Source organism: Lepidochelys kempii, chromosome 28, assembly GCF_965140285.1.
Source record: "Lepidochelys kempii isolate rLepKem1 chromosome 28, rLepKem1.hap1, whole genome shotgun sequence".
In the NCBI taxonomy this organism is placed as follows: Eukaryota; Metazoa; Chordata; order Testudines; family Cheloniidae; genus Lepidochelys; species Lepidochelys kempii.
In genome coordinates this window covers 5,387,849-5,403,474 of record NC_136407.1, presented here as the reverse complement: position 1 = coordinate 5,403,474, position 15,626 = coordinate 5,387,849, and the positions used below count along the sequence as shown (strand labels likewise).

The 15,626-nt window shown below is 48.2% G+C and overlaps 1 protein-coding gene and 1 non-coding gene across 5 annotated transcripts in view; both read left to right on the top strand.

Annotated features, from left to right (window-relative positions):
- The window catches only part of LOC140904228 (uncharacterized), a 34,854-nt gene extending 23,737 nt beyond the window's left edge, over window positions 1-11,117 (top strand). For 3 of the 4 annotated variants that reach the window (XM_073326660.2, XM_073326663.2, XM_073326662.2), the window contains 2 exons: window positions 937-1,050; window positions 1,419-11,117. In XM_073326660.2, coding sequence (XP_073182761.1) covers window positions 937-1,050; window positions 1,419-2,710 — 1,406 coding nt within the window. In that variant the 3' untranslated portion in view covers window positions 2,711-11,117. The remainder of the gene's footprint in view (window positions 1-936; window positions 1,051-1,418) is intronic. The other variant, XM_073326661.2, reaches the window with a different exon arrangement.
- Window positions 11,118-11,953: 836 nt separating this feature from the next.
- On the top strand, window positions 11,954-12,026 carry TRNAF-GAA (transfer RNA phenylalanine (anticodon GAA)). The gene has a single exon. It is a non-coding gene; the product is annotated as a tRNA-Phe (tRNA).
- The last annotated feature ends 3,600 nt before the right edge of the window (window positions 12,027-15,626 follow it).

Sequence of the window (15,626 nt, the reverse complement as noted above, 5' to 3'; positions counted from 1 at the left end):
TGATGGGTCGTCCTTCAGGATAGGTTGTAGATCCTTGATAATGCTTTGGAGAGGTTTTAGTTGGGGGCTGAAGGTGACGGCTAGTGGCGTTCTGTTATTTTCTTTGTTAGGCCTGTCCTGTAGTAGGTGACTTCTGGGTACTCTTCTGGCTCTGTCAGTCTGTTTCTTCACTTCAGCAGGTGGGTATTGTAGTTGTAAGACTTCTTGATAAAGATCTTGTAGGTGTTTGTCTCTGTCTGATGGGTTGGAGCAAATGCGGTTGTATCGTAGAGCTTGGCTGTAGACAATGGACCGTGTGGTGTGGTCTGGGTGAAAGCTGGAGGCATGTAGGTGGAAATGGCCCACCTTGATTTTCATACACATTGTAAGGAGAGTGATCACTTTAGATAAGCTATTACCAGGAGGAGAATGGGGTGGGGGGAGAGAAAACCTTTTGAAGTTATAAACACCCATTTTTTCATGGTCTGTGTGTATAAAACATCCTCATTGCATTTTCCACTTTATGCATCCGATGAAGTGAGCCGTAGCTCACGAAAGCTTATGTTCAAATAAATTGGTTAGTCTCTAAGGTGCCACTCCTTTTCTTTTTGCAAATACAGACTAACACAGCTGCTACTCTGAAACCTGTACATTCTAACAGTGGGTTCTACCCTTTCCCCCATTCTATGTCTGTCTTGTCTATTTAGATTGTAAATTCTTCAGGGCATGGGCCATCTAATATTCTGTGTATGTACTTTGCCTAGCACAATGGGGACCCAGTGTTAGTTGGTCCTTTGATTTATAATAACAACAACTCTCCTGCCACTTTGAGCTAAGAAAGCTGGCCTTGGGATGTTACTGCTTAAAAATGAGCTGGGCTTAAAACCATGGAATATTCCTTGTGACAAGTATCCCACAAATTCTACTGACCTCCCTTGTTTTCTTTGCCTTGAGCAGGGTTTCCAGGTTCCAAACCTGATGTGATCTCGCAGCTGGAACAAGAGGAAGAGCTATGGGTCCCAGACCTCCAGGGCTCTGACAAAGAAGTGCTCTCAAGAGCTGCCTGCACAGGTAGGGAATTGGTTAAACCAATTCAGAAACTGTCCATGAATACAGGAAACATTTGGGATGCCCTTCAAAGACCTTGTGAGCTCTTCAAGTTTAGGATTGTTCCCTGCAGATGTGGAATTATTAGGCAGATGTCACTCATGGCTTCCCACCTACCCTGACTGACAACTGGCAGCAGGTCCTTCCCTGATCTCGCTTTTCCCTGAGTGTTCTGGTGAGATCTGGAGCAAAACTGATCCCTTCCCCTCTCCTCTGGGGAAAGGTTTGGGGAAAATCAGTTCCTGATAGCTTTGAGCTCTCCTGCACGTATTTTCATTTGTTCCTCCCTTTTTCCATTCCTCTCTCTGAGATTTCCTTTCTCTCTGGCGCAGGGAGTGACCTATGTCTGGATTCTCTCTGTCTCCCATCAGGTGATGGGATGGTGAGTGAGAATGAGGAGGAGAAACCCCAGCAGGAAGATGCTGAGCAAGTAGAACCATATGGGACGTTATCAGGAAGATCCAAAGGGAATGATTCCGGGAGTTGTGCACGCCCAGAAAAAGCAAAAGCTTGTGAGAGTCAGCACAAGCCAAAGGAAAACTTGAGGAGCCACTCAGACCTTATTACATGCGAGAGAATCAGCTTTGAAGAGACACACTACTCATTCCATCAGTGTGGGAAAAGCTTCAATGGGAGCTCAGACCTTTTCATACATCAGAAATTCCAGAGAGGAGAGGGACCCTACACATGCTCTGAGTGCGGGAAAAGCTTCAATCAGCACTTAGCCCTTATCACACATTGGAGAATCCACACTGGAGAGACGCCCTACGTGTGCTCTGAGTGCGGGAAATGCTTCAATCAGAGCTCTGACCTTATCACACATCAGAGAATCCACACGGGTGAGAAACCTTATGGATGCTCTGAGTGTGGGAAACGCTTCAATCGGAGCTCACACCTTATCACACATCAGCGAATCCACACAGGAGAGACACCCTACACGTGCTCTGAGTGTGGGAAAAGCTTTAATCAGCACTCTCACCTAATCACACATTGTAGAATCCACACAGGAGAGAGAAACTATAAATGCTCTGAGTGTGGGAAAAGCTTCAATCAGAGCTCAAACCTTATCAAACATAGGAGAATCCACACTGGAGAGATGCCCTACACGTGCTCTGAGTGCGGGAAAAGCTTCAATCAGAGCTCTGACCTTATCACACATCGGAGAATCCACACAGGTGAGAAACCTTATGGATGCTCTGTGTGTGGGAAGCGCTTCAATTGGAGCTCACACCTTATCACACATCAGCGAATCCACACAGGAGAGATGCCCTACACGTGCTCTGAGTGTGGGAAAAGCTTTAATCAGCACTCACACCTTATCACACATTGTAGAATCCACACAGGAGAGAAACACTACACATGCTCTGAGTGTGGGAAGAGCTTCAATCAGAGTTCAAACCTTATCAAACATAGGAGAATCCACACAGGTGAGAAACCTTATGGATGCTCTGAGTGTGGGAAACGCTTCATTCATAGTTCAGCCTTCATCTCACATCAGAGAATCCACACAGGAGAGACGCCCTACACGTGCTCTGAGTGCGGGAAAAGCTTTAGTTATAATTCAAAGCTTGTTACACATCAGAAAATCCACATGAGAGGGAACTGTAATAAATGCCTTGACTAGGGCTGGCCAAAGGTTTTTTTTATTTTTAAATCACATTTGCTAATTCCCACATAGCGGTCTTTGCACCATCTTCACCGTGGTCTCTCAGTTCCCCCAGATGAGTTGCCTGCTTCTGCCCTTTGCAGCTAACCCTTTTTTGGGGTCAGTCCTGTGATCTTTTCTATCAACTCCTTTGCTTTTGAGTCGTAGGAGAGTGTGTCCCTCCAGCCAGGAATGTTCATCAGCTCCAGGTGGGGGAGAGAGGTTTGATCCCAACAAGCTACACTGAGGCAAAAACTACCTGTCCCTTACATCCACTAGGACTGTACATGGTGTTGGTTGCTCAAGTGAGTGATCTTGGTGTAAAAAGACAATTATAGTTGTAGAGCAGATGCAGCCCAGATGCAGTGGTTGACATTAGCTTTCCCCTTGACCTGACCTAAACTCCATTGCTTTTCCTAGTCTAAACAAATCCTGAGCATCACGATTATACTGATAAAACCTGGGGCCAGTTTGTTCAATATCTTCATTAATGATCTGGAGGATGGCATGGATTGCACTCCCAGCAAGTTCGTAGATGACACTAAACTGGGAGTGGTAGATACACTGGAGGGTAGGGATAGGATACAGAGGGACCTAGACAAATTAGAGGATTGGGCCAAAAGAAATATGATGAGCTTCAACAAGGACAAGTGCAGAGTCCTGCACTTAGGACGGAAGAAACCCTTGCACTGCTTCAGACTCGGGACCAAGTGGCTAGGCAGCAGTTCTGCAGAAAAGGACCTAGGGGTTACAGTGGACCAGAAGCTGGATATGAGTCAAAAATGCGCCCTTGTTGCCAAGAAGGCCAATGGCATTTTGGGCTGTATAACTAAGGGCATTGCCAGCAGATGGAGGGACGTGATCATTCCCCTCTGTTTGACATTGGTGGGGCCTCATCTGGAGTACTGTGTCCAGTTTTGGGCCCCACACTACAAGAAGGATGTGGAAATGTTGGAAGAGTCCAGCGGAGGACCACAAAAATGATTAGGGGGCTGGAGCACATGACTTATGAGAAGAGGCTGAGGGAACTGGGATTATTTAGTCTGCAGAAGAGAAGAATGAGGGGGGATTTGATAGCTGCTTTCAACTACCTGAAAGGGGGTTCCAAAGAGGATGGCTCTAGACTGTTCTCAGTGGTAGCAGATGACAGAACAAGGAGCAATGGTCTCAAGTTGCAGTGGGGGAGGTTTAGGTTGGATATTAGGAAAAACTTTTTCACTAAGAGGGTGGTGAAACACTGGAATGCGTTCCCTAGGGAGGTGGTAGAATCTCCTTCCTTTGTGGTTTTTAAGCTCAGACTTGACAAAGCCCTGGCTGGGATGATTTAATTGTGGATTGGTCCTGCTTTGAGCAGGGGGTTGGACTAGATGACCACCTGAGATCCCTTCTAACCCTGATATTCTATGATTCAGGTTTTCTTCTTGTTCTCTCCCTGCACCCTCCTACTATATAGGAAATGGTGGCTAATTCTGAAATTAAAACCTCACTCCAAAGGAATTAGAGTGGGGGAATATGTGAGAGAAATAGCATGTATGAGAATAGAGACCCAGTGTAGACTGTAATGATTTCTATTTAAAATGGAATTTATTTTGATAAATTTAAAAATAAATCTTCTTTTAAGAGGAAAATTATTTGTGGCAAGATGTGTAACCTTTTACTGAGTTAGAGGGTAGCAGCCAGAGAGTTCCCCAGGTCCCTTCTTGCAAAGCAAAGATGTCACATTAGGCAGGAGATATCAAAATCTAAAATGGTGATGGATGTGTGGTGGTAGCTTTTCCGGGTTGTTTTTTTGGTTTGTTTTTTTTAATTTAATTTTTTTTTTGTTTTTTTGCAACCAGCTATTTTAATAGGTGCTGAGGCCCCTTTTCCTTTTGAGCACAGATGTTTAACCCTCAGAACTGGCTCTGGAAACTCCCTCAGAACTGGCCTTGTGTTTCTTTCATGTGTGGTATCTTTGATGTTCACATATACACACTACATGCGGTTCACAGCAACTGTTACTTTGAGAAACCTGCTGGGTGAAGCGGGCCTTTTCCAAAGTGACATTGGCCCAAAGTCTGCCTCAATTCAGCTGAATTGGGACACATCTGTATCAAAGGAGTGGTTCACTCCTGATTTGCCCAGAGACCTTGGGGGAGGTGTGGTAGACAGGATAAGTAGGAATAGACAACAATGAAGTTAAAGGTAAGGGTGAAAGATCCACACCTTGCAGGTCAACAAGCCTCTTCCGTTTATTCCCTGTGACACATCTGGCACTGGTCACTCTCAGGTAGCACACTGGGCTAGATGGACCTTTGGTCTGACCCAGTATGACCAGTCTTGCATTCTTATGTAAGCCATCTATGGCCTTGTCTTCACTGGCAAGTTTCTACACAGTAAAGAAGCTTTCTGCAGTGTAACTTCTGAGTTGTACACACTGCCAAGCCACTTGCTGTGCAGAAACTCCGCAGTTGCAGTGCTGTATGAAAACCACCCCTACGAGAGGCTTATAGCTTTCTGCCCTGGGGCTACAGCGCCGCGATGCCAGTGTGAACACCCTGGTCGATTACAGAGCTGCAATTGGCCTCTGGGAGATGTCCCACAATCCCTGTTCTTGCCTCTCTGGTCATAGGTTTGAACTCTACTGCACCGCCCTCAGGTGACCAACCATGAACCCCACCCCTTAAATTCCTTGGGAATTTTGAAAGTCCCACTTCCCACAGAGACCAATTATGGTTACAGACCCATCCTGAAATTAGACCAGGATATTTTAAAGCTTTATCTCATAAGAAAGTAACACAATTCAAACATGGCATCACAGAGGAGAAAGCACTCCTTCATTTCGTATTTATTGCTACTGCTCTCACTGACAAACTTCCTATTCTCGGTGCTGCTCCCAGCACTTTAGGGAGTTTTTTCTCTTCTCCCTTCCAGCTGTTGTTATGGGACTGCAGCAGTTCCCCAGAGGGCCAGCTTTGCTCTTTCACTTACATCCTTCAAAGCTGTGTTTGCCACCAGTTTAATTCATATCTGAGACCTAAGGTACCAGCAGCTAATTACAAAGGCTCAATTACCATTGCCATTCGTGGGCGGTTATGCTGGGCTGCCAGGCCTGCAGGATTTGGCCCATGATCAGTCAAGGTGCTATAGCAGCTGCACTCTTACATGGTGAGTCCTGCAGCCTATTACCAAACTACTCTGCCATAGTCTGCAGGGCGGCCTGACTTTCTGAGAATCTGGCAGAAGAGAGACCCTGGAGTAGAGAAGGAAAATGTCCGCACCAGCCACAGCCAGTAGGAGCAGGAAAGGCTGGGTTTGTTTTTAAACTTCTCTCCCTGCTCAAGCCTTTAATCATTCCTATGGCTCTTCTCTGAACCCTCTGCAATTTTTCAGGGAAAACAACCAACCAACCAATAAAACCAACCAACCAACCCAACCAGGCTGTTCTGACTGATGTAACAATCTATTGCCTTCCAAGGTTGAATATAAATCAGATCATTCTATTCACCCAAGAGTTCAACTTTAAGGGCTTTTTGTTTTCTAGCTCCAGTCAAATCCTGTGCAACAGCATTCCTGTTAACTCATCACTTGGTCACTTAAGATTCACAGGTTCAAAAAGTTGGCAGGTCTAAGGCCTGGTCTACACTACAGGGTTAGGTTGAATTTAGTCGTGATAGGTCAATTTAAAAATGACTGCATCCACACAACCACTCCCATTCCGTCGACCTAAAGGGCTCTTAAAATCAAATTCTGTACTCCTCCTCACCAAGGCGAGTAGCGGTAAAATCGACCTTGTTGGGTTGAATTTGGGGTAGTGTGGACACAAATCGACGGTATTGGCCTCTGCGAGCTATCCTAGAGTGCTCCATTGTGACCACTCTGGACAGCACTTTGAACTCCGATGCACTTAGCCAGGTACACAGGAAAAGCCCAGGGAACTTTTGAATTTCATTTCCTGTCTGGTCAGCTTGGCGATCTCAGCAGAACAGGTTACCATACAGTTCCCCTAGAATCATAGAGCATAGAATGTTTCTACACTCCCCCTATCATTTCTGTCCCTGAGGTTATCGCAGATCAGAAGGTGAAAAAAATGCACTCGCGATGACATGTTTTCCAAGCTCATGCAGTCCTCCTGCACTGATACGGCACAGCTTAATGCATGGAGGCATTCAGTGGCAGAGGCTAGGAAAGATTTAAGTGAGATTTAAGTAAGATTTTAAGAGCGGAGGCAGGATGCGATGCTGAGGCTAAAGGGGGAGCAAACGGACATGATGAAGCATCTCTTGGGGAAGCAAAGGGAGATGATGAAGCATCTGTTGGAGCTGCAGGAAAGCCAACAAGAGCACAACCCCCCCCCCACTGCATCCACTGTATAACCACCTACCTTCCCCCCCATGTTCCATAGCCTCCTCACCCAGATGTCCAAGAACTTGGCGGGGGCGGGGCTCCAGGCACCCAGCCATTCCACTCCAGAGGATGGCCTAAGCAACAGAAAGCTGTCATTCAAACAGTTTGATTTTTAGTGTGGCTACCATAAGCAATGTGGCCTTGTCCTTCCCTCCTCCCCCACCCCACCTGGGCTACCTTGTCCATTATCTCTTTTTTTAATTAATAAAAAAAGAATGCATGGTTTCAAAACAATAGTAACTTTATTTTGAAGGGGGAAGGGTGGTTGGCTTACAGGGAATTAAAATCAACAAAGGGGGTGGGTTTGCATCAAGGAGAAACACACACAACTGTCACACCGAAGCCTGGCCAGTCATGAAACTGGTTTTCACAGCCTCTGTGATGCACAGTGCACCTTGCTGTGCTCTTCTAATCGCCCTGGTGTCTGGCTGTTCAAAACTGGACACCAGGAGATTTGCCTCAACCTCCCATCCTGCCATAAATGTCTCCCCCCTTACTCTCACAGATATAATGGAGCACACAGCAAGCAGCAGTAACAATGGGAATGTTGGTTGCACTGAGGTCTGACCAACAGCGCCAGCGCACTTTTAAACATCCAAAGGCACATTCTACCAGCTTTCTGCACTTGCTCAGCCTATAGTTGAACTGCTTCTTACTACTGTCCAGGCTTCATGAGCCATGGGAGCAAGGGGTAGGCTGGGGTAGGGGCGACCGTGCGGTGCTGCTGGCTGGGAGAGCAGCCTGAGGCAGAAGCCTCCAGCTCACAGGAGAGCAGAGTTGAAGCGGTGGAGCTGTACACAATGGATGAGGACAGCTAGCAGTCCTACTGCACCGTCTGCTGCGAAGGCACCCAAGAGCTGCTGCTGTGTAGCAATGCCAGCTGTTGCAGGTGCTTCTGTGTCGAATGTTTGGAGGTCCTGGTAGGGCAAGGTACCTCGGCCAAGGCAAAAGAGCAAGAGCCCTGGAGCTGTTACATGTGTCAACCACAGAACTGCTATGGGGAGTTACAGTGCCGACTGGATTGGAATATACCACTGCAAGACTTCTTCACCAGTGACAAAGGACAGGAATATGATGCACCTAAAATCTAAAAAGGCCTGCACATTTCCCACAGTCACTATCCTTGATAACAAAACGTCAGTGTTTGCATTGGCTACTTAGATCATAGCAGCCCCCACAGTAGACTTGCCCACAACAGCAGCGGTGATGGTGAGCTGAGCAGACTCCATGCTTGCCATGGCATGGCGTCTGCACCGGTAACCCAGGGAAAAAGTGTGAAATATTTGTCTGCCATTGCTTTCACAGAGGGAGGGGCGACTGATGACAAGTACCCAAAACCCCCGCGACAATGTTTTTGCCCCATCAGGCATTGGGAGCTTAACCCAGAATTCCAATGGGCAGCGGAGACTGCGGGAACTATGGGATAGCTACCCACAGTGCACCACTCCTTAAGTCGCTGCTAGCCATGGTAGTGAGGATGCACTCCTCTGACTTAATGCGCTTAGTGTGGACATACGCAATCGACTGTATAAAACCGAATTCTAAAAATTGACTTTATAAAATTGATCTAATTTTGTAGTGTAGACATACCCTTAGTCTTTCCTCCCACACCAAGCTGAAAAATATCAGTGACAGAAAATGCCCGAAAGCCCCTGTGCTGCCTTGCACAGCAGGCTGGGGAAATACGTGGGGGAAAGTGCTTTCCTCTCTCCTCCTGACCCTGAGTAACATTTCTGCCTGTCCTTGAGATCCTGTCACAGGGAAAAGGGCTGGGGATGCAAATGACATGTTATGGCTTCATTGGTTTGTACATTCCTTTACTCCTTCATTAGTGATAAGGGTGCATGAGCTGGAAATAATCCAGCTCTGACTTGCACACCGGAGGCTATTTCCAGGCTCGCAATAAAAAATAATCTTTTTTATTAACCTGAGCATGTTGAATCTGGAGTCATTGCGAGACGATACATACAGAGCCCCAGGCTGCCTTTCTGTCATCCAGTATTTTTAGAGTATATCACATTAACTGGGTGGATCTCCTGCTAGGAAGTGTCTGTCCCGTGGCAACACCCAGTGTACACTCCCCAATTATAAACTCATCTTCAGCATATAGCCCACTGAACCTAGTGATGGGGAGGATCCCAGTGGTCGGGCTCCAGCCTGAAGAGACCCCTGGACCCCAAGCCGGGCAAGCTGAGCCAGTTGGCCTGGGCCTGCTGTGGGTTTTTAATTGTACTGTAGGCATACACTTGATGTCAAAATCACAGCTTTCTCATCAGGAAATCAAACCGTAGTCCCCCATGTGGCAGGTAGGCATAGTCACCGCTATACTCATGAGGCCAGAAATGACAACTGCCCCTGTACAGGGACCTAGGGGAAGAACATGGACAACTGTGGTTCTCAGGAAATCCAGCTAGGCAGGATTCAGAGTGGTCGCTGTGTTAGTCTGTATCGGCAAAAAGAATGAGGAGGACTTGTGGCACCTTAGAGACTAACAAATTTATTTGAGCATAAGCTTTCGTGGTCTAAAACCCACTTCATCGGATGCATGCAGTGGAAAATACAGTAGGAAGAGATGTATATACACACAGAGAACATGAAAAAATGGGTGTTGCCATACCCACTTTAACAAGAGTGATCAGGTAAGGTGAGCTATTATCAGCAGGAGAAAAAAAACCTTTTGTAGTGATAGTCAGGATGGGCCATTTCCAACAGTTGACAAGAAGGTGTGAGTAACAGTGGGGGAGAGGGGAATAAGCATGGGGAAATAGTTTTACTTAATGTAATGACCCATCCACTCCCAGTCTTTATTCAAGCCTAAGTTAATGGTGTCCAGTTTGCAAATTAATTCCAGTTCAACAGTTTCTCATTGGAGTCTGTTTCTGAAGCTTTTTGTTGTAGCATTGCGACTTTTATGCCTGTAATTGAGTGACCAGGGAGATTGAAGTGTTCTCCGACTGCCAAACCGGACAGTCTGTACCTAAAAGAATAAATGGACACAAATCAGAAATCAAGAATTATAACATTCAAAAACCCGGGCCCCAGTTGCATCCCCCTGAATGTTACTCCATTCCCCCGGCAGGATGCACCCCACAATTTTGGACATCTGACCTAGATAATCGTGCAACAGGTATACACAATATGCATACAAAATGTTCAGAAAATTCTCATTCATCACAGGGGTGTCAGTGGGGTCTGAGCTGGGCATCAGCAGAGGGAAAGTGGAGAGATTTCCCTTTAGAAAATTAAACTGCAAAACATCCCCCTGTGTTCCAGCAGAAGCCTCTCATTTATCCCTTAACCCCCTCCCCATAAAAATCTCCACCCCTGCCCTGGTACACAGGCACCCCCTCCCTTCAATGCAGATTTTTAACTTTTCTTACTTTTCCTTGGTCTTGTACAAACATTTTTTCCATCAAAATGCTCAAGGGCTTTTAAAATGAGAATAAGAGAACAAACCAAATCAAACCCAAAGAAATTGCAATCAACCTCCGCACCACACACAGTTTGGGTCTGAATTTTTCTACTGAAATTTGGAGGCAATAAAACTCAGACTGCTATTGTCCAGAAAACAAACCTAAACCTCCCATGCAGTACCTAGGACATCTATTACTGAACCACCAAGGCTTCAGCTCCTTTTGTGAGATTTCCAGCTGCCCAATGCTGCTGGTATTCTAGGGGAACAATTCTTGATTCCAGTAAGCATTTATCTCAGCCCCATTCTGTTTCTCTCTGTTCCCCATTCTCTAGGAAAGGGCAGTGAATGGTTCTAGGGTCCAGTGATCCTCATTCAAATCAAGCCAGAACCTAAGAATCCTTCCCCTTTCCCAGGTTGTGTGAGAGGAGACATTTAAAAGAGCTCTCTGAGCTATAGCATGTGGCTAAGTAATGAGAAAAAGCAGTATATTGCCCCCCTCTGTTTTGGGTGCTGGGTTTACTCCTGAAGCATCTGCTGCCCACGTAGTGCCCTATGATTCATCCCTAACCCTTGATGCTGCTCCTTTCTACAGAATGTGAAGGGAGAGGAGGCGGTGCAGGAGCCTTCTGGGGACGCAGATCTGAGGCTTTGGGAGAGACAGATTGTCTGAGACATCAGAGTGCTGTAAACCATGCAGCCACCATCTAAATAAAGGGCCTGTTCCAGCCCTGAGTCTGGGCTACCAGGATCCCTCCCACAGAGCAGAGTGCCCACAGATTACAGCCTGAAAATAGGCATGGGAAACTTAACTCCTGCTCTCCCTGACAGGGCTTCCCCTAGACCAAATGGCACCCCAGGCGAGAAGCATCTTCGGTGCCCCCCGCCACACCCACTCGATATGTTAAACCATTGAATACTTTGTTTTTTATTGCATTTGTAGCTCATTTCATGGTTTTGATGCACAATTTGTATGCATGATTTTCTGTATCATATAAGACAATACATTTGCAGGCTAGGATCTGTAAATCTGTATTTATTCATCCCATATAGAAACAAATAAAAAATTAGTTTCCTTTAAGCATATAGAAACTTTTTAATTTTAGCAGTAACTGAAATGTACTAACATCTAGAAACCAAACTGGCATCACCACAGGGTGGACCAGTCTTAAATAGTGTTCGAGTAAGAGACAGCGTTAGACTGTTAATCATAGGCCTTTAGTTCAAAGATCACTTTTCTCGCCTTTCCCCTCATGAACTGAAGTGCAGCGTTAGAGAGAGCCAAACACTGGCCAGTGACATTTTCAAGTGCTAAAATAGCAAGCGATGACACGTTTGCATTGGCCACTGTTGGTTGGAGCTATGTTTTATTGAGAATAAGCTTCAAGGTGAGAAGCGGCAGGCCAAAAGCAACCCCCACAGTTGCTGAAGTAGCTCAGTTGGGAGAGTGTTAGAGTGAAGATCTAGAGGTCCCTGGTTCAATCCCAGGCTTCGGCATGCTCTTTCATCCCTCTTTGTGCAGGGGTGGGCTGTTTTCTGGAAACAGTGGTGCCTTCCCCCAACACGAATCCCTCATTTTGGGCTCCGCCGCAGGAAAAGACAGCATTGACTTCTGCACCCAGTTGGCCCACCTGAGCTTTCTTTCTTCTCTTGCTCTTTCTCGGGAAGGGGAAGAAAAGAAGCTCTCCTTCAAGCTGGAGTCGCAAGGGTGATGTAAGGATGACTTTGATTCGTTCTGCCAAAGCCTGGGGCGGTGCGGTTGGCTGCTGGGAGGTAGAATCCTGTGCCTGCCTCTTGCCTTCCCAGGGATGGCTACTTGCAGCCCAGGAGAAGAAGGGGGGTTCTGGGTGGAAGGGAGACAAGCAAAGCTGAGTCTGAGTGAGCCTGGGCCAGCACTCTTTTCTGTCCAATCTGTGTGTGTGATGATGGGCTTGAGAGGCTCCCTGCCACCCATGGGGCAGTGAAAACCACTTCTCCTTAGTGGCCTAACCGGGGGTGTGACTGATGGCTTTGGAGGTGGGGGTTGGGCTGGCTGTGAGCAACTGGGATCCAGGAAGCCCTCGCCTGCCCTTCCAAGGGCCGAACCCATGGAGGTGTGCTTGGCTGCTGGGAGGTAGAACCTTGTGCCTGCCTCTTGGAGAAGAAGCAGGTTTGTGGATGGAAGGAAAAGAAGCAATAGTGAGTCTGAGTGGGCTCCTTTCTGGCCAAGAGGGTGTGCTATAGCAGTCTTGGGAGTTGCCTGCGAGACATCAGTGGACTTGTTCCAGTGAGAACCACTGCTCCTTTCTGGTCAACTTGGGGCCACCATTGATTGCTTGGGAGTGGGGGCGGGGGGCTGGCTGTGCGTGAATGGGATATAGGAAGCCCCAGCCTGCTCTTCCAGGGGCCAAGTCTTCTGCTTCTCTCCTGACTCGGGGAGCCCAGCCTTAAGGCTGCCCAGTACGTGCTGCAGCTCGAGCATTAAGCCTTCCTGTGTGGTCTGTACTGTAGAGGACCCTGAACCCATGTAGGGTACTTTAGGGGGGGAAATCCCAGCCAGGCCACCAGGTCAATCCATTAAGTCGAATGCGGCGAGCTGGAGGCCTGGTGACTTGGTATGTGGGTCCAGCAGGTCAAGCCGATTTTCCCGCATGTAGGGGAGGCAGCTGCTGATGTTCGCCCTTCCTGCTCCCTGCACTCCTGCACCCCAGAATCCCTGTCAGCCAGCAAGACGAGCTAGGAGCCCAGAGAGAGGAGGCAAAGAGGTGTCTCTGTCCACCTCCTGCTGTGCTGCTGGGCACCAAGTCCCTGGCAGCCAGTAGGTGAAGCTGGGACAACAGGGTGGGACGGCAAGTGACAGCAGGACTCTTGCTGCCGGGGTTCAGCTGCCCAACTTCCTCCCCATGCCGCTGCACCCCAGTCACCTTCAGCCACCAGGTAACCCAGGAACTTTGGCAACAAAAATGATGAGGGGACTGGAACACATGACTTATGAGGAGAGGCTGAGGGAACTGGGATTGTTTAGCCTGCAGAAGAGAAGAATGAGGGGGGGATTTGATAGCTGCTTTCAACTACCTGAAAGGGGGTTCCAAAGAGGATGGATCTAGACTGTTCTCAGTGGTAGCAGATGACAGAACAAGGAGTAATGGTCTCAAGTTGCAGTGGGGGAGATTTAGGTTGGATATTAGGAAAAACTTTTTCACTAGGAGGGTGGTGAAGCACTGGAATGCATTACCTAGGGAGGTGGTTTAATCTCCTTCCCTTGAGGTTTTTAAGGTCAGGCTTGACAAAGCCCTGGCTGGGATGATTTAGTTGGGGATTGGTCCTGCTTTGAGCAGGGGGTTGGACTAGATGACCTCCTGAGATCCCTTCCAACCCTGACATTCTATGATTCTATGAACTAAGGCAGGAATGGGGTGAGGAAGCAAGTCAAGCTGAGCAAGGCAGGCAAAAATTCATCTTGACTTTGTGGGTCGCTCACAATGACATCCTTTTTGTGTGCCGTGGCTGACAAAAACGTCCTGGACAGAGAAGCAAGAGGCCAAAAAGGTGCTCTGCTGGTGCCGAAGAAGCTCAGTGGGGAGAGTGTTAGAATGAAGATTTAGAAGTTCCCTGATTCAATCCCAGGCTTTGGCATGCTCTTTGGTGTGCAGGGGTGGGGTCTGTTTTCTGGAAGCGCAGCGGTGCCTTTACTGGCCACGAGTCCCTCATTTCAAGCTCCCCAGTAGGAAAAGACAGTGTGGGCTTGTGCACAAGTTGGCCCACCTGAGCTTTCTTTCTTCTCTTGTTCTTTCCCAGCAAGGGGAAGAAAAAGAAGCTCTCCTTCAAGCTGGAGTCACAAGGGAGACATAAAGACGACTTCCTGAGCTCTGGCTTCAGTCCTTTGCTCTACCAGCTGACCTACCAAAGGGCTGCCACCACTTTCTCCAGGTCGCCCCATTGGAGTGTGCCAGGGTGAGAGCCAGCCAAGTGGATGGAATTTGAAGGGAGGGGCAGAGCTCAGTGTCAGAGTTTCTGTAGTGTAGTGGTCATCATGTTTGCCTAACATGTAAAAGGCCCCCCATTCAAAACCAGACAAAACATGATGGTTTACATTTCCCAACTCCCCTAGCTGTCCAGTGAGGCACTCCTCCTTCTGCCACTGGCCTGTCCCTGGGATAACCCCGACCCCTGCAGGACAGAGGGTGGTGAAATGAGCTGAGAAAGCACCTTGGCGTCAGTCGGGGAAAGCTAGAGCATCTAGGCCACTCACCTTTTGGAGCCTTGTGGCTTGGCCTCCTCTGCCCTTGGAGGCTGACCTATGGAGGCCGGCTCTTCCAGCTGGCCTCCTTTGCATGACTTGCCAAAGGAGGAAGTGAGGCAGGAATGGGGCAAAAGAGGAGAGTCATGCTGAGGAAGGCAGGGCAGAAGCTAAGCACCTTAGTGTGTCTAGGTGATGTTAGTAGAGTGCCACCATTCATTCTGCCAAAGCCTGGGACGGAGGGGCAGTTGGCTCTTGGCTTCCCAGGGATGGCTACTTGGAGCCCAGGAGAAGAAGCAGGGTTCTGGGTGGAAGGAAAATAAGCAATGGTTAGTCTGAGTGGGCTCCTTTCTGGCCAAGATGGTGTGCTGTGGTGGGCTTGGGAGTTGTCTGCGAGCCGTGGGTGGACTTGTTCCAGTGAGAACAGCTGCTTCTTTCTGGCTGACCTGGGGGCGCCAGTCACAGCTTGGGAGGGGCCAGGTGTTGGCTTGAGTGAACGTGATGTAGGAAACCCCAGCCTGCCCCTCCAGACCAAGTCCACTGCTGGTCTCCTGTGTTGTGACATCCAGATTTACATCTTCCTAGCGTGAGCTGCAGCACGTGTATTAAGGCTTCCTGGTTGGATCAGTCGTTTCCAAAGTAGCTCAGCTGAGAGTGCATGAGATGGATGATCTGAAGGTTTCTGGCTCGATGCCAGGCTTTAGCACACCCCTTCACCCTGGGCGTGTAGTGCTGGGCTTTTTTCTGGCTGTGCAGCTGTGCCTTGAACTCACGAGTTCCCCTAATTTCAGCGGCAACACTTGCAGAGGGCGCTATGTGGGGTCATGAGCCCCCCCTGGGTTAGCATCCCTGCTACATCATGCGGTGCGGCCAGGCTC